Source organism: Oncorhynchus keta, chromosome 1 (assembly GCF_023373465.1).
Source record: "Oncorhynchus keta strain PuntledgeMale-10-30-2019 chromosome 1, Oket_V2, whole genome shotgun sequence".
NCBI classification, from domain to species: domain Eukaryota; kingdom Metazoa; phylum Chordata; class Actinopteri; order Salmoniformes; family Salmonidae; genus Oncorhynchus; species Oncorhynchus keta.
The window spans coordinates 50562746-50582031 of NC_068421.1; the positions used below are offsets into that span (position 1 = coordinate 50562746).

The window sequence follows — 19286 nt, forward strand, 5'->3', positions numbered from 1 at the left end:
AACATGTTATCCTGACCTGTGTCCCTCTCTCCTTCAAAGAGATGGTATGCTGAAAGCACACCAGGTGACCACTAAGAACCTCAGTCTGGCCGTGTCCGACTGCTTCTGGAAGATGGTCAGGGAGTCAGTGGAGCAGCAGGCCGACGCCTTCAAAGGTAACCAGACGGGTTAGGATCCCAAACGACACCTCTATTAGGTTGGACACATAACATTTTTAACAATGACGTTTTTTTTCCTGATAGAAACCAGATCACTGCATCCGCCGTGAAGCGCAGTTTCATAGTATGACCATATTTCCCAGCTGCTTGCCGTCGTTTTGAAGTAATCACGACAAAACAGGCCTTATTTTAGGGCATTTTTCACCCTGCCAGCTCCTATTAGTTGTATTGAGCACCGTGGCACTAACTCACCTACCCGAACGTTCGATTCCCAGCTTATTGTTCTATGTCGCAATGCCTGCTTCGCTATTGTTGGCAATGAGACTTGCTCACATTGTTGGTAGTTCAAATGTAAACAAGAAAAAAATACTCATTGAACTCTGAGGTCGTCCCGTTGCTTCCTATAGGGGAAATATAGGCATGTCTGTCTATTTCGCCAAATATCTCGCAATGTGTTTATTTAGATCTTTTTCAAGTCGGACGCCATTTTAATCATGAGAATCTCCTTTTTGTAATTATGTAAATCTGGACAGTGAGCTCGGTTGTCATGACATTCTAGCCCCAAAATACTTTTTGCCCTTGCACTGCTGAGCTCCCCTCCATTGTTTTCCTATGGAGAGGCATGCCAATCTATTTCACCAAATATCTCACAATGTGTATATTTAGATTTTTTTTCAAGTCGGGCACCATTTGAATCAGGAGAATCTCCTCTTTGTAATTATGTAGGTCCGGGCAGTGAGCTCGGTTGACATCGATCACTAGACCAGAAATAGTCTGAAGTTGTCATTTTTTCCGTACTTTCTCATTATGCAGACATAAGCACAGTTGACACCATCAAGGTGCGGATGTTTACTTTCGACACAAGTAGTTTTTTCCCCCCAGTTTCGTCCGACGAACAGATTGCAGTGGTAAAATAAATAAGGATATTTTTTTTGTGCCATTTTGTCGAAATTGAATTCTAAGCATCACTCCAGTCAAAACAGGCTCTGCAAACGTTCGATTCCATTAATTTGCTATGGGCTCTCGCTAGTGTTCCAGTTTAGCCAACGTTCTTTTGCCGTTTTTCAGCCTTGGGGAAATGTTGACTCGTTCTATTGTCCAGCCTGCGTCTATATGAGGCGCCAAAGGCTTCAATGGCCGCCTTCTTTTCCTTCCTGATAGGCCATCTAGGCATCTTCCTCCTAGCCGGCATGTGTCACTCTCATTCCACGGAGGGCCAAATGTCTGCGGGTTTTCAATCCTCCCTTGTACTTGATTTATTGAATTAAGGCCAGGCAGGCACCACATGCTAATAGGGTATTTTTTCCCCCTTAATCATATCACAGTCAGCTTTTACCAGTTGAATGTACACAGAAATCAAATACTTTTTTGAAATATTTTGACATATGCAAATGAGACAACTTCTCATTATGTATTTGCATATGGTGCAAATCCATTTTTCCGAACACTGGAAGAAGTCAGCGTAAATTTTTCAGGATTTTTTTTAGGACACTCCAGGACTAGGCTTGTCCAAAGCAGGTTGTGGATAAATATTTCTAATTGATCTGTAAAATACTAAATATGTAAAATGCTTTTTTTGGTGCATTTTTTCCAAAGAACAGTATCTAGATTAAAACGTGATTAAACGGTAATCTTGTTTATCATGATTTGTGAATGACTACCTCCTCTCTACCCCACACATACAATTATCTGGAAGGTCCCTCAGTTGAGCAGTGAATTTCAAACACCGATTCAACCACAAAGACCAGGGAGTTTAGCCAATGCCTCGCAAATAAGGCCACCTATTGATAGATGGGGTAAAAAATAAACAGAAGTGAATATCCCTTTGAGCATGGTGAAGTTTTTAATTACACTTTGGATGGTGTATTAATACACCCAGTCACTACAAAGATACAGGCATCCTTCCTGACTCAGTTGCCGGAGAGGAAGGAAACCACTCAGGGATTTCACCATGAGGCCAATGGTGACTTTAAAACAGTTCGAGTTTAATGGCTGTGATAGGACGAAACTTAGGATGGATAAAGAACATTATAGTTACTCCACAATACTAACAATTACAGAGTGAAAAGGAAGCCTGTACAGAATACAAAAGTATTCTAAAACATGCATCCTGTTTACAATAAAGCACTAAAGAAAAGCTGCAAAGAAATTAACTGTACTGAATACAAAGTTTTATGTTTGTGGCAAATCCAGCACATCCCCGAGTATCACTCTCCATATTTTCAACCATGGTGGTGGCTGCATCATGTTATGGGTATGCTTGTCATCGACAAGGACTAGGGAGTTTTTTTTTTAGGGTAAAAAGAAACGGAATAGAGCTAAGCACCGGCAAAATCCTAGAGGAAAACCTGGTATTCAACAGACACCGGGAGACATTCACCTGTCAGCAGGACAATAACCTAAAACACAAAGCTAATTATACACTGGAGTTGTCTTACCAAGGCGACATTGAATGTTCCTGAGTGGCCTAGTTACAATTTTGACTTCAATCAGCTTGAAAATCTATGGCAAGATTTGAAAATGGATTTCTAGCAATGATCAACAACTAACTTGACAGAGGTTAACATTTTTGTTTTAAGAATAATGTGCAAAATTATATGATCCAGGTGTGCAAACCTCTTAGACTTACTCAAAGACTCACACCTGTAATTGCTGCCAAAGGTGATTCTAACGTGTATTGACTCAGGGGTGTGAATACTTATGTAAATTACATATTTCTGTATTTAAAATGTGTATATTGGTGAGGGGGAAAACAACATATATTGAATCAATTTTGAGTTCAGGCTGTAAAACAATAACGATGTGGAATAAGTTACGGGGTATGAATACTTTCTCAAGGCACTATTCAATTATTTCATCCAAACTGCTTTGTGCAAGAAAGTCCCGCCTCACCCATCTACTCATCGTCCAAAGTGGTTAAAATGTATTAATGTTGATGACGGTAGTAATGATAATCGAAATAAAATATACATTTTCATTATTTTTTTTTTTATAAACATTTTGTTTCACTTTTTGAAAATACTAATATTAATGGACCAAAATACAAAAATCTCAAAATTGACAGGTAGATGCAAAACTATAATTTCAGCCTGTGGTGCCTGGACCTTTTAAGTCACTTATTAGTTAGGAACTCCCCTCAGCTGGTTGTGTAGGTCTTAATTGGACAAGCACTCTGCCATCCATGGAATGAGTTTGACACTCCTGTCCTCGTCTCTTACAGCCATGGCTGACCACCACCACCCACCTTTTGTTAGTGAGCGATGCACACTTTTCCTCTCTACTTGCTCCCCCCTCCTGCTCCCGAATACCCTGCCACACTTCTCCCCTCGACCGGCGCTGCTTCCCAGCCGCAATTATCCCAGACAGCCGGTGGTCCTCACTAACAGTAGCAGCAGGGACTAGATTTATTGCCCTCTGGCTGTGGTGTGGCTCTCCGTCCCATTGTGTGGCGTATTGATCTGCTGCACGTCAAAACCCATCCTCACAGGCCCAGTGTCTGGCGCCACTCTGGCCCAATAACCCACCCACGGGCAATTAGCGACATCTTCATTGTGTAGGGAGAGGAGAGGGACAATGGGGAGTGTGTATGTCGGGGAGTGTGTGTGTGTGTGTGTCAGGGTTTCCGTTCAAAATATTTGGCTCCGGACAACGTGACCGGGAAGATTTTAATTTACCGGACATTTAATAATTTACTGGACGTCCATATGCCTACTGAAGGTATGCATCCTGAAGGTATACTGAACAAAAATGTAAAGTGGTTTTCCCATTTTTCATTGGCTGAAATAAAAGATCCCAGAAATTGTCCATATGCAAAAAAAGAGAAGCTTATTTTTCTAAAATACACAAATTTGCTTACATTCCTGTTTGTTAGCATTTCTCATTTGCCAAGATAATCCATCCACCTGACAGGTGTGGCATATCAAGGATCTGATTATCATGTTCATTACATAGGTGCACCTTGCACTGGGGACAATAAAATGCCTCTCTAAAATGTGCAGTTTTGTCACACAACACAATGCCACAGATGTCTCAACTGTTGAGGGAGCATGCAATTGACATGCTGACTGCAGGAGTTGCCCACCAGATCTGTTGCCAGATAATTTAATGTTTGTTTCTCTACAATATACCGCCTCCAATGTCGTTTTAGAGAATTTGTCAGTATGTCTAACCGTCCTTATATAACAACAGACCACGTGTAACTACGTCTGCCCAGGACCTCCACATCTGGCTTCTTCACCTGTGGGATCGTTTAAGGTGGTGCTGAAGCTTATTTCTGTCTATAATAAAGCCCTTTTTTGAGGGAGAAAAACTCATTCTGATTGGCTGGGCCTGGCTCCCCACTCGGTGTCCGGGCTCCACCCATGGTTGCGCCCTTGCCCAGTCATGTGATCTCCATAGGTTAGGGGCTAATTAATTCATTTAAATTGACTTGACTTCCTTTATATGAACTGTAACTCAGTAAAATATTTGAAATCGTTTCATGTTGCGTTTATTTTTGTTCAGTATAAATACGGAGCACACAATTTAAACATGTATTCAGCAGAAATATCTAAACAGAATGAAACAAAACACTTTTTTGCATATTTAAAGAACTGGTTTAGATTAATAAATATGCCTACAATAATAATGCTATGCAATAATAATCATGATAAAACAAATGTTTATAAATAAATGTAAGTTCCAAAATTGCATCCTAACTGAATGGCACACAGTAGCCTGCATCCAACTTTTGTTATAGTGCTATTAAAAATACCATCTTCGCAGTCAACAGTAGCCTAGGCCAAACTTCTGGTTTTCTGTTGTACCTGATAATTAATTACACCCACCTGGTGCCCCAGATCTAAATCCATCCTTTGATTAAGGGGATATTTGTCCTGTGTCCTTTTGTCTTCTATAGCGCAGTTGGTAGAGAATGGCGCTTGCAACACCAGGATAGTAGATTCAATTAAAAAAAAAAAAGAATGTATGCGCATTTGACTGTAAGTCGCTTTGGATAAAAGCATCCGCTATATGCATGGAGTTGGGCTGCCCCATTTAGTCAACTGGTTGATTGTTTGGTCCATAGGCTGTTGGTCGACCAAGATTTTTTGTTGTTGTCAAGCAGTGGCAAATACATTGTAAAAAAATGATGGCACGTGATACACCCGTCTGATTCACGCCTGTATGAGTGGACTAATCCATTGCGGAGGGCACGGGTATGGCTCACCAGTTGTACATTTAATTACCATTTCTAACCTACAATGTTTGTTTGGTTCCGGGAATTTATTTTAGTGCGTTCAATTTATTATTACAGTCTTACCGTTGTCATTTGTCGGAGTGGACATGTTTCTTGCGGAGTGCACCACCTGGGCTACACCGTTTTGGTTTCTTTAATTCCTTTTACGAGTTGGCAATTGTATTCATTGTTTAAGATTTGGAGTGCTCCTGAGAATCTGGAGTAAGGACACACACCTGATTACACACAGAAGTAGGCCTAGGCTACCTGGCCTGCACGCAAATGTAGGCTTATACATGTGCCCATTCGGGGATTTGATACTGTTTCTGATGGTCTTAACTCACCATCACTCTATAGCTCCTCAAAGAAATGTTTTCTTCGCCTCAAACAGCAAGTAAACAATCTTCCCAGCTCTCTCCCTTTCGATAACCACTCAGCATGAAAGGGGTATAAAATGTCATGCTCTGATCCGGTGGAAACTTAACATGATTTACCTGGTTTACGTCTTATCCCTTGACTCGGGAAACTCAGAGGGCCCAGAATATTTTCAACAATGTTGCAAGTTGGCTAGCACTAGCTTAGGCCTGACCAAGTTAATAGTCGATACAATGTTTCAAGTAACTTGCAGAAGGGCCATGCATGGCCTACGTGATTTATGGGTTGTGTGTATCAGGATGTTTTCTACCTGCGGGCTGCAATGTTTTTATTTGTTGGCTTTATGTCGGCTCTCTTTATGTATTTGCAATTGCAATAGAAGTTACTTTTTAGATTGTATCATTTTCTTTTAGATATCATTTTGTTCTAAATTAAATTCAACTGTTCCACCAAAGTGTGCATATGAAAATCAGCACGCAACGCAGATCAGTAGAAATGGTACAATAGCTTGGCACTTCAAATGGAAAAGGTTGTCGACCGCCGGTGTTGTCTTACTGGTAACTTCAGGAGTATAACAGTAGAATCTGTGATGGCCAGCAGCAGCGGGAGCTGGTTCGGAATATATATATATTTTTATATAATTATATTGATCTCTGACTCCCTCTTGTGATTTGTCTGTCTTTGTTTTTGATCGCAGTGGTTAAAGCATCAGAGAAGCTTAGTAGCCTACGTGTAGTTGATTTACCTCAAATATTTCGACCAATCGAGTCGACCAAGATTTTTTTTTTTTGTCTGGGATAGCCCTAGCATGGTGTATATATTATTTGAGTTAGCCTGTACTATGACAAAGAACTGTCTGTCCTCTCGTCCATCAGCGTCCCGCTTCAACCTGGAGACAGAGTGGAAGAACAACTACCCCCGTCTGCGAGAGCTGGACAGGGTAAGGACCATCGATATATACATATATCCACACATGTAAAAAAATGTAATTTTATATATATATAACACACACACACACACACACACACACACACACACACACACACACTCGGAAAGTATTCAGACCCCCTGACTTTTGGTACGTTACAGCCTTATTCTAAAATTGATTCAATTGTCTTTTTCCCTCACCAATCTACACACAGTACCCCAAAATGACAAAGCAAAAACAGTTTTCTATAATTTTTTTCAAATGTATTTAAGAATACAAAACTGAAATATCACATTTACATAAGTATTCAGGCCCTTTACTTTGTTGAAGCACCTTCGGCAGCCATTACAGCCTCGAGTCTTCTTGGGTGTGACGCTACAAGTTTGGCACAACTGTATTTGGGGAGGTTCTCCCATTCTCTGCATATCTTCGGGTTCAAGTCCCGGCTCTGGCTGGCTGGGTCACTCAAAGACATTCAGAGACTTGCCCCGAAGCCACTCCTGCGTTGTCTTGGGTGTGTGCTTAGGGTTGTTGTCCTGTTGGAAGGTGAAACTTCAACCTAGTCTGAGGTCCTGAGTGCTCTGAAGAAGGTTTTCATCAAGGATCTCTCTGTACTATGCTCCGTTCATCTTTCCCTCGATCCTGACTAGTCTCCCAGTCTCTGCCACTGAAAAACATCACCACAGTGTGATGCTGCCACCACCATGCTTCAACGTAAGGGGAGTGCAAGGTTTCCTCTAGACGTGACGCTTGGTATTCAGGCCAAAGAGTTCAATTTTGGTTTCATCAGACCTGGTCTGATGTTTCTCGTCTTTTGGCGCCTTTTGGCATACTCCAAATGGGCTGTCATGGAAGCTATTCCTCATTAAAAGGCATGTCTAGCCACTCTACCATAAATGCCTGACTGATGGAGTGCTGCAGAGATGGTTGTCCTTCTGGAAGTTTCTCCCATCTCCACAGAGGAACTTTGGAGCTCTTTCAGAGTGACCATTGGGTTCTTGGTCACCTCCCTGACAATTGCTCAGTTTGGCCAGCTCTAGGAAGAGTCTTGGTGGTTCCAAACTTCTTCCATTTAAGAATAATGGAGGCCACTGTGTTCTTGGACTTTCAATGCTGCAGACATTTTTTGGTACCCTTCCCCAGGTCTGTGCCTAGTCACAATCCTGTCTCGGAGCTCTATGGACAATTCCTTCAACCTCATGGCATCTCCTGTATACTAACCAAACCTTGTCACAACACAACTGATTGGCTCAAATGCAATAATTTGTGGAATTTCTTTCCTTCTTAACTTTTGACAAGACACACCTGTTAATTGAAATACATTCCAGGTGACTACCTCATTAATTTTTTTATTTTACTTTTATTTAACCAGGCAAGTCAGTTAAGAACATATTCTTATTTTCAATGACGGGAACAGTGGGTTAACTGCCTGTTCAGGGGCAGAACGACAGATTTGTACCTTGTCAGCTCGGGGGTTTGATCTCGCAACCTTCCGGTTACTAGTCCAACGCTCTAACCACTAGGCTACGCTGCCGCCCCACTAGGCTAAGCTGGTTGAGAGAATGCCAAGAGTGTGCGAAGCTGTCAAGGCAAAGTGTGGCTACTTTGAAGACCCTCAAATATGAAATATATTTAGGTTTACTACATGATTCCTTGTGTGTTATTTCATAGTTTTGATGTCTTCACTATTCTACAATGTAGAAAATAGTAAACATTTTAAAGTCCCTTGAATGAGTAGATTTTTTTTTTAATTCAATTTTTTATAAATTTGCTAAAAAAATGAACATGTTTATGCTTTGTTATTATGGGGTATTGTGTGTAGATTGATGAGAACTTTGTTTAATCCAGTCAATTTTAGAATAAGGCTGTAACGTAACAAAAAGTCAAGGGGTCTCAATACTTTCCAAATACACTGTACAAATATGTATGTATGTATGTATGTATGTATGTATGTATGTATGTATGTATGTATGTATGTATGTATGTATGTATGTATGTATGTATGTATGTATGTATGTATGTATGTATGTATGTATGTCTTGTGTACTATTATATTTCTTTAGGCCTATATATTGTTTTACTTAATTATAGGTAACTCTAGTCTAGTTAGGACTCTGTCTGCTTCTGTCCACAATGTCCTTTACCAGTCCAGTTTTCATGTCTAGGTTTTTCCTGACATTTTGAGAGAATGGTCAACCGTGCCAGATTCCACCAGCTAATCATGAGTTTTCTGTTCATCTTATCCTCCAGAATGAACTCTTCGAAAAAGCCAAGAACGAAATCTTGGATGAAGTTATTAGCTTGAGTCAAGTCACACCGAAACACTGGTGAGTGTTTGCCGTGGTGAACATGTAGCCCTTCAAATGATGTTTTATTACCTACAGATTTATGCACATTATTTCGTTTTTTAAGTTATTAAAATAATATGGCCAACAACCTTCTATGCTTCATAAAAAGGGTCTTTAAATGAATTCAGGAATTCCGGGGCCCTTAGACAACTTTGTCTGTAGAAGCTCTGAATGGTGCAGGTGGCTAGTGTGTGTGCGCGCCTGTTTGTGTGTATGTGTGTTGCCCCCCCCCCCCACCCAGAGGTTAGCAGTAGGCTAAATGAGATGGATGTCCAGTGGTTGGTGAGAGGCTAAGAGCCCCTCCGAGCCCCATCTGTAGCACTGGATCAATGGCCTGATGAATGGGCTACGGTGCGACTGGGGTTGGTGGGGGAGCCAAGATGGCCCTGTTAGCCAGCAATGCAATCGAAGCGTCTGAGAAGTGTGTTGTATTGATACGAGTGGAGCTGGGAGCAAAAACAAAGGGTTATGTATGAAATATGAGTGTGTGTGTGTGTTTTGTGATAAATGAGTCTTCACCAGCAGCCCAGGGGGATTGAGTAGGGGTTTGTCCCATTGTCATACAGTCCTGGTCCGATAAAGAGCCAAGCTTTAGTTAACAAGCTGCTGAGCTTTCATGGGGATTTGTCTCAAAGGGCATTCTGTTCCCTATCTAGTACACTACTTTTGACCAAAAGTAGAGCATTGTATAAGAAATAGGGTGTCATTTTGGGATGCACCCGCATAGTGTTGTCTCCAAAGCGGTGTCCAACCACAAAGCGCTCACTAGGTTGTATTTCGCCCCATCTGCCCTTTGCCCCTGCAGGGAGGCCATCCTACAGAAGAAGCTGTGGGAGCGCGTGTCCACACACGTCATCGAGAACATCTACCTGCCGGCAGCCCAGACCATGAACTCTGGCACCTTCAACACCACCGTGGACATCAAGCTCAAACAGTGGACGGACAAGCAGCTGCCTCACAAGGCATTAGAGGTAGAGTTAGACTGCTGCTCCCTCCATCTCTTTACATCTCTTCATGGCTGTGGAGCTATGGTGCATTTGGAAAGTATTCAGACCTCTTCCCCTTTTACACACTTTGTTACGTTACAGCCTTATTCTAAAATGGATTAAATAAACATATTCCCTCATCAATCTACACACAATACCCCATAATGACAAAGCAAAACTGTTTTTTAGAATGTTTTGCAAATGTATTAAAAATAAGAAACAACTTATTTACATAAGTATTCAGACTTTTTGCTATGAGACACGAAGTTGAGCTCAGGTGCATCCTGTTTCCATTGGTCATCCTTCAGATGTTTCTACAACTTGGAGTCCACCTGTGGTAAATTCAATTGATTGGACATGATTTGGAAAGGCACACACCTGTCTATATAAAGTCCCGCAGTTGACAGTGCATGTCAGAGCAAAACCAAGCCATGAGGTCAAAGGAATTGTCTGTAGAGCTCTGAGACAGGATTGTGTTGAGATAGATCTGGGGAAGGGTAGCAAAGCATTTCTGCAGCACTGAATATCCCCAAGAACACCGTGGCCTCCACCATTCTCAAATGGAAGAAGTTTGGAACCACTCTTCCTAGAGCTGGCCGCCCGGCCAACTGAGCAACCGGGGAGAAGGGCCTTGGTCAGAGAGGTGACCAAGGACCTGATGGTCACTCTGACAGAGTTCCTGAGTTCCTCTGTGGAGATGGGAGAACCTTTCAAAAGGACAATCATCTCTGCGGCACTCCACCTTTCAGCCCTTTATGGTAGAGGGGCCAGACGGAATCCACTCCTCAGTGAAATGCACATGACAGCCCGCTTGGAGTTAGCCAAAAGTCACCTAAAGGACTCTCAGGCCATGAGAAACAAGATTCTCTGGTCTAATAAAACTCTTTGGCTTGATTGCTAAGCATCACGTCTGGAGGAAACCTGGCACCATCCCTACTGTGAAGCATGGTGGTGGTGGCAGCATCATGGTGTGGGGATGTTTTTCAGCCTCCTGGAACTGGGAGACTAGTCAGGCTCGAGGGAAAGAAGAACGAAGCAAAGTACAGAGATCCTTGATGAAAACCTGCTCCATAGCGTTCAGGACCTCAGACTGGAGCGAAGATTCACCTTCCAACAGGACAATGACCCTAAACACATAACCAAGACAAAGCAGGAGTGGCTTCGGGACAAGACTCAATGTCCTTGGGTTGCCCGGACTTGATCCCGATCAACCATCTCTGGAGAGACCTGAAAATAGCTGTCCCCATCCAACCTGACAGAGATTGAGGATCTGCAGAGAAGAATGGCACATCAGTACAAGATTGGGAGGAACTCCCCAAATACAGTCATATCCAAGAACACTCGAGGTTTGTAATCGCTGCCAAAGGTGCTTCAACAAAGTACTGAGTAAAGTAAAAAAAAAAAATAATAATGGTTTATACATTTGCGGTCATTTTTAAAAACCTGTTTTTGCTTAGTCATTATAGGGTATTGTGTGTAGATTGATGAGGGGGGGACTTGTAATCCATTTTGGAATAAGGCTGTAACAAAATGTGGATAAAGTCAAGGGGTCGAAATACTTTCCAAATGCACTGTAAATGTCATAAGGAATTGTTTGTGTCTCGTCAGGACTCTCTTTTGTGATCATTTCAGATGATGGAAACAAATGTATTGTTATTATTGGCGATGGATGGTTTTACTGTGGTCGTCAATGTCCTTTTTGTTCCAAATTTGCATCTTCCTCGCAATCACTATGTCTGTGACCGTTCTGATTGGTATGACATTAATGGTGTGCAAATACTGTGGCATTGTCTCTGTAGCCGGCCATGGTGCTGTGTTGATACGAGGCCCGATCCTCTCCTCTGTCCGTCCCCTCCAGGTCGCCTGGGAGACGCTGCAGGAGGAGTTCGCCCGCTTTATGGCAGAGTATAAAGGGAAGGACCAGGATGACATCTTTGACAAGCTCAAGGAGGCGGTGAAGGATGAGAGCATCAAGAGGCACAAGTGGAACGAGAGGGCCATGGACAGCCTGGTACTTAAACATGGACACACACACACACACACACAGTAAAAAGACTGACATCGCAATACTCTTTACTCTTTCGCATATTCAACCACATACAGCAGGCAAACATTATTATACGCCCCTTTCCTGTCTCCCCTTGTGCGTAATGTCCTTTCTCCTGTTTGTGTGGGTTGTCAGAGGGTGATCCAGCACAATGCTCTGGAGGACCGCTCCATCACAGACAAGCCCCAGTGGGACGCGGCCATCCAGTTCATGGAGGAGACCCTGCAGGCACGCCTCAAAGACAGTAGGTCACACACCCACCTTCACCGTGGCTTACTGCCTTTACAATCAACCTCTTCCTTGATATTTCCCTGCCTGTGTTGCTGCTGTGTGTATGTTTCCCTCTCTCTGCACCTGTCTCTCTCTGTTAGGGTTGTCACGATACCAGAATCGCTGTACCACGACACCAGATTTTCCGTGGCGAAAAAAGGAAACAGGATTTAGACTAAACTCTTATGGTCCTATTAAAAAGCTACTTCATGTAAAATTGGTGCTGTAGCTCGCCAATTAAAACAAATGTGACTCTAGGTGACAACATAATGCTGTTTGTTTCTAACTCCGGGACTGTTTTCCTCAAGATATGAAATCCGTTTCGTGTTTTTTTTCTTATCACGATACTTCCGAGGGTCGCGCTACTGGTATCGTGACAACCCTAATCTCCCTCCCTCCCTCCCTCTTTGCACCTGTCTGCTTCTACACTACCTCTAATACTACGATCTCACAACCTCTGTGTGTTTCCTAGCGGACTCTGTGATAAATGACATGGTGGGTCCTGACTGGAAGCAGCGCTGGATGAGCTGGAAGAACCGCTCGCCCGAGCAGCACACCCGCAACGAGACCCGAAACGAGCTGGAGCGCCTGCTGAAACTCCACGAGGACCACACGGCCTACCTGGCCAACGACGAGGTCACCACCGTCCGCAAGAACCTGGAGGGCCGAGGGGTGGAGGTGGACCCTGCCCTGGTGAGGGAGACCAACTCTGGTCACATTTTCTTAGTCTTAGAAACTCCAGTGGAGGAATGCATGTAATAACTTTGCAATAAGTACATATGCATTTATTGAGGAACTGGGCAGGTGGAAGTCGTATTGTGTTTTCAGATCACTGCTGATAGAGGAGATGAGTACTCAAAGACACAAGTATATCAATTCCCAATCTGTCATTCATACCATCATGGCCACCTAATCATCCCCCCGTTTACAATTGGCTCATTCGTCATCCCCTGTAACTATTCCCCAGGTCGTTGCTCTAAATGAGAATGTGTTCTGAGTCAACTTACCTGGTAAAATAAGGGTTAATTTAAAATCAAATAGAATTTAGATGCGCGCACACACACAACCTATCCCACATCCCAAGACACCATGAAGCATAGCCTGTCCCTCTCGCATTCTGGCCCTCTACTACTTCCTGTGTTCCAGATCAAGGACACGTGGCACCAACTGTACAGGCGTCACTTCCTGCAGAAGGCCCTGCAGCACTGTAACCTGTGTAGACGAGGCTTCTACTACTACCAGAGACACTTTGTCGACTCGGAGGTAAGTGACCTAGGCTCCAAGGTAAGCTGCCAGAGGTAGCTGTTCTCAACTACGATTTCAGAGACATATTGAGGTGAAGTCAACAAGGCTTCCGTTTTGGCGAACATGTTACCATAGTAACAATTTCAGTTGAAGGATTTGATTTGAATGAACGTTCCAAAATGTTACGGTGAAGGCACAAATAGCTCATTTTTGTACGGATTATTCATTCTTACTCGGTATAATAGCCTAAATCAGAAGGTCGTTCCATTTCCAATGGAATCTGCCGTTTGCCTTGCAGCGTTGCAGAGGCTGTTCTGTGTGGTGCATATGTTGAATATATCCAACGTATGCATCAAATTGTATGCGTAGACCTGACAGGAGTGGAAGCAGAAGGTGAATGTTGAACTGCTGTTGCACACGTGTTCAGTAAAAAATTGCATTACATAATGAGAACAGTTTGAGTGCAGAATTGTATTACGCAGCATTGATGCATTGACGCTGCAGTTAGCGCAAAATAAACGGAACGTGTCATTGTATGTTAGAAAAAGTTTGAGAACTATTTCCCTTGTTGAACGCACCTTTTGGACTGTAGTACATTGTCCATCGATCGACACTACCCTTTCCCCTGCCTGCAGTAAAAACCATGCGTGTCACTTCTACCCACTTCTCTATCTCATTTTCAGTCTGTTTCTCTTCTTCCATAGCTGGAGTGCAATGACGTAGTGCTGTTTTGGAGGATCCAGAGGATGCTGCTTATCACCGCCAACACGCTCAGACAGCAGCTAACCAACACAGAGGGTAGGCTGGGACCGGGGTATAGGGCTGGAAATTGGGATTTCAGCCGTTACAAAATGTGGAAATCAAACTGGAAACCAGTGGAACAGACTTCCTGTGTTCGTCGTTGCAGAGATTGCCATGCCAGCATAGGCTTCATGGCTAGCTTGATTATCATGAGTTGGCTAACGTTGGGCTAGGCAGAACTGGGTGGGGTCATCCAAGACTGAGCTACAATGAACTGGGGATTAGCAGGGCAGAACCAACCGCCCATGGTCAATATTATTGTCATGTACCATCTCAGTCTGCCAACACACAAGCCCTCACTAGAGCAGGCAGCTGCATACCGGCCCCACCGGCCTGAAACTGAAGGCTTTTTAACTCTGAACTGGTTCAAATGAGAGGGACGGTGAACAGTCCGTTGAGTCATAGAGTTTGAGCGGAGAATGTCTGCCCTCAGTCTGACCCTGTCTGAGTGAGCTACAGTGTACTGGGGAGCCAGGTAGCAGACACAGAAGAATTATAGCCCATGTCCCAAATGGCACCCTATTCCCTACATAGTGCCCTACTTTTGACCTAGTGCACAGTTGTTTACCAGTGCCCATAGTGAATACGGTGCCATTTGGGATGCAGATACTGCCATTAGCTGAGTTATATGCTGGAACCAGATGTGCTGTAAGCTAGAGCTGGGCGATATGGCCTAAAAGTCATGTCTAAAACTTTTATGGACTTCACAGTATATCACATTTAAAAATTTTAAAAAATCTCGAAATACGTTGATTGTACAATTAAAGGTCAAATCCACTGCACTTCAAACAGACAGCAATAATCTATTGAATTCAGAGCTCGTGAAATTATACTTTAGGATAAATATACAGTGCATTCAGAAAGTATTCAGACCCCTTGACTCTTTCCACATTTTGTTAGGTTATAGCCTTATACTAAAATTGATTAAATTGTTTTTTTTTCTTTTCTCATCAATCTATACACAATACCCCATAATGACAAAGCAAAAACAGGTTTGTATTGTTTGGGCAAATGATTACAAATAAACTATCACATTTATGTAAGTATTCAGACCCTTTACTCAGTACTTTTTTGAGGCACCTTTGGCAGCGATTATGGTCTTGGGTTTGATGCTACAAGGTTTCCTCCAGACGTGGCGATGGCATTCAGGCCAAAGAGTTCAATCTTGGTTTCATCAGACCATATAATCTTGTTTCTCATGGTCTGAGAGTCCTTTAGGTGTCTTTTGGCCAACACCAAGTGGGAGTGGCCTGACCATGGTCCTTCTCCTCCGATTGCCCAGTTTGGCCAGGTGGCCAGCTCTAGGAAGAGTCTTGGTGGTTCCAAACGTCTTCCATTTAAGAATGATGGAGGCCACTGTGTTTTTGGGGACCTTGAATGCGGCAGAAATATTTTGGTACCCTTCCTAATACATTTGCTTCAATCATCTGACAATTCCTCTCGACCTCATGGCTTGGTTTTTGCTCTAACATGCACTGTTAACTGTGGGACTTTATATAGACAGGTGCGTGCCTTTCCAAATCATGTCCAATCAATTGATTGTACCACAGGTGGACTCCAGTGAAGTTGTAAAAACATCTCAAGGATGATCAGTGGAAACCGGATGCACCTGAGCTCAATTTCGAGTCTCATAGCAAAGGGTCTGAAAACGTATGTAGATAATGTTTTTCTGTTTTTCTTTTTTACACATTTGCAAACGTGTCTAAACCAGTTTTTGCCTTGTCATTCTGGTATATTGTGTGTAGATTGAGTCAAAAGGGGGTCTGAATACTTTCTGTGTACTGTATGCTTTACCAACCATAAGACCCACTAATAATGTAATAATATAATGGCTTTCAAGTCTATGAAAATGCCCTTTCTGGTACAGATTTAACCAGAACCATGCATAATACATTCACTCATAATGAATAACTTCTTGTTGCAAGTTAACACCGGTCTGAACAATCTCTCAAGCACAAGCCCACGTGCTAGTGAGTAGCCAGCTAATCTTTTTCTATATTTGAAGTTAAGCCAACTTGAATCTATTTTTCTAGCTAACAAGGCAGAACAGTTGAATTGTTATGAACACATACTGTCCATCTCCGACTGTTTGAACAGCATGCTAGCCGGTCTACTTTGTTCAGATGTTGAAATCAAGTGGCCTACCTTATTTCGCAGGATGTTAAATGACTTGCCAATTTCTGATATAATTGTTCTTTTATGATTAGTCTGTTTTTATAAATGTGCAATAGACAGCTGGTGTAACAGTCTTAGGCTAAAATGCAGCTAGCACTGAGTGATACCGCAACGCCCTGCGCGGCAAACAAAGGCTTTTCCAGAATCAATGTTCATTGATACTCCCGTTTTTAGTAGTGTCTGGCTCAGCACGTAATTTGAGGAGTTGAGACATAAAATGGGTGTTGTTAGAAAGGTTAACTTCTCCTTTATTGCGGTAAAATAATGTCTCGCTGTGTTTCAGCGTCCATATGATCTATTCTGTTGGACCAAACTGCAAATGCAAATAGCGAGTTGAAACCGCTTGTCGGAGAGTAAGTGATCTCTCATCTTTGTTGATGTGAGTGGCAGGGGTAGGGTGTGTGTGTGTGTGTGTGTGTGTGTGTGTGTGTGTGAGAACAGAGAGGAAGAGGTGACGCGAGAGGTTTCACTCTGTCCAAAATAACCCCAGGGTGTTTGTATGGACTTATTCTGGACCTCAGCTTGTCGCTTGCCTTCCCGCCGTTGGAACGACGACTCCCATTGTTACGGCGGAGACATGAGCATCTCGTCATTACATAGATATCTGGTGTAAATGGGAAGGTGCACCCAGCACAGACGGGAACGAAGGAGACGAGACCAAAAAGACAACATTGGAACAAGTGGACATCAACGCTCATAAAAACAATATGTAGATTTGAATTAATCAAATTATTTTGCTATATCCTGGCTCATGTTGACTCCAAAGCTTCCCACAGTTGTCAAGTTGGCTCGATGTCCTTTGGGTGGTGGATGATTCTTCATACACACGGGCAACTGTGTGAAAGTGTGAAAAACCCAGCAGCGTTGCCGTTCTTAACGCAAACCGGTGCTCCTGGCACCTACTACCATACCCTGTTCAAAGGCACTTAAGTCTTTTTTTTTTTTTTTTTTGTCTTGCCCATTCACCCTCTGAATGACACACACACACACACACACACACACACACACACACACAATCCATCTCAATTGTATCAAGGCTTAAAAATCCTTATTTTAACCTGTCTCCTCCCCTTCATCTACACTGATTGAAGTGGATATAACAAGTGACATCAATAAGGCATCATACCTTTCACCTTGATTCACCTGGTCAGTCTGTGTCATTGAGAGAGCAGGTGTTCTTAATGTTTTGTAGACTCTGTGTAGGTCTATGTTTGCCGTGTCTTTGATGTCTGACATTTTGTGGTGTGTGTGTGTGTGTGTTCACATATTCAGTGCGGCGCCTGGAGAAGAACGTGAAAGAGGTGCTGGAGGACTTTGGTGAGGACAACGAGAGGAAGGTTCACCTCATCACCGGACGCAGAGTACAGCTGGCAGAGGACCTCAGTGAGTCACTTCACACACACATATTACACACACACACACACCAGCTACACACACACACACACACACACACACACACACACACACACACACACACACACACACCAGCTACATACACACACACACTTCGGTTTAACCAGAATGGTACAGTCACATTTGTGATCCCTCCTGTTTATGCCTTACTAACGAATAGATCACTTATATTATGGTACCTAGTGGAAGAACAAATATTGTTTTGAATATGATGGATTTGGCTGTGCGTTTCTCTTTCGCCGATTTGACTGCCGTGTGGTTTTGCAACGTACCAGACGCCACTAGATGGCAGTGGTGGTAAGGGAAAGGTGAAGTCTTCTCATTCACCATATGTCAGCACATTGGAAGAGCTTGACCATCCCCTGTATGTTACTGCTATGGATTGACCGCTAACAGTGGGATGTCTGCTTCGTGGCACTGACGTCTTGGACAACGCTCTGACCACTGCGTAGCTTAATTTACTGTATACCCCCCCCACCACACGCATGTGCATTCTGGACACACATTTTTACATGACCTTACACTTTAGGAACTTAGCAAACACACACGCTCTCTATTTCAAGATACGTGAATGCGCGTATGGACACACACTCACACACATACTCTCTCGCTCTCTCTTTCATCTCTCCTTGGGACTTGAGACTTTAATTGCTGCTCTCGGGAGAGGTGGTAAGCAAAAGAGCGGGAAAGAGAGTGTCTGGCAGCAGCATTTAGGTAACAGTGTGCTGCCCGCCGCCTGTCATGTCGACTAGCCCAGCCCTGCTCTCTGGTAAAAAGCTCTGCTGATTAAACACAGCAATATGTGGAGCGGCTGAGTGGAGTGTCGACAAGCCCAGACTTGCTCTCACACACACACACACACACACACACACACACACACACACACACACACACACACACACACACACTGATAACAGAGGAATCAAAGTGACAGCGCCTGCCACTAAGTGCGTGTGCTTCTATAACTTTCAACATGGTCATAGTATCATTTTTCTATGATAGTGCACTATATGACCCATCTGAATATGCAGTACCAGTCAAAAGTTTGGACACGCCTACTCATTCAAGGGTTTTTCTTTATTTTTACTATTTTCTACACTAGAATAACTTTATTTTTATATATATATATATATATATATATATATATATTTTTTTTAATATTTAAAAAAAAAATGTATTTATTTATTTGAGGTTCTTCAAAGTAGCCACCGTTTGCCTTGATGACAGCTTTGCACACTCTTGGCGTTCTCTCAACCAGCTTCAAGAAGAATGCTTTTCCAACAGTCTTGTAGGAGTTCCCACGGATGCTGAGCTCTCCTTCACTC

The 19286-nt window shown here is 43.0% G+C and overlaps 1 protein-coding gene across 10 annotated transcripts in view; it reads left to right on the top strand.

Moving 5' to 3' along the window:
• opa1 (OPA1 mitochondrial dynamin like GTPase) overlaps nt 1-19286 on the top strand; it is a 58658-nt gene that overhangs the window by 20273 nt on the left and 19099 nt on the right. For all 10 annotated transcript variants that reach the window (XM_052526753.1, XM_052526757.1, XM_052526755.1 and 7 more), the window contains 10 exons: nt 40-155; nt 6624-6688; nt 8927-9003; nt 9830-9995; nt 11869-12021; nt 12193-12301; nt 12800-13020; nt 13474-13590; nt 14277-14370; nt 17821-17931. In XM_052526753.1, coding sequence (XP_052382713.1) covers nt 40-155; nt 6624-6688; nt 8927-9003; nt 9830-9995; nt 11869-12021; nt 12193-12301; nt 12800-13020; nt 13474-13590; nt 14277-14370; nt 17821-17931 — 1229 coding nt within the window. The remainder of the gene's footprint in view (nt 1-39; nt 156-6623; nt 6689-8926; nt 9004-9829; nt 9996-11868; nt 12022-12192; nt 12302-12799; nt 13021-13473; nt 13591-14276; nt 14371-17820; nt 17932-19286) is intronic.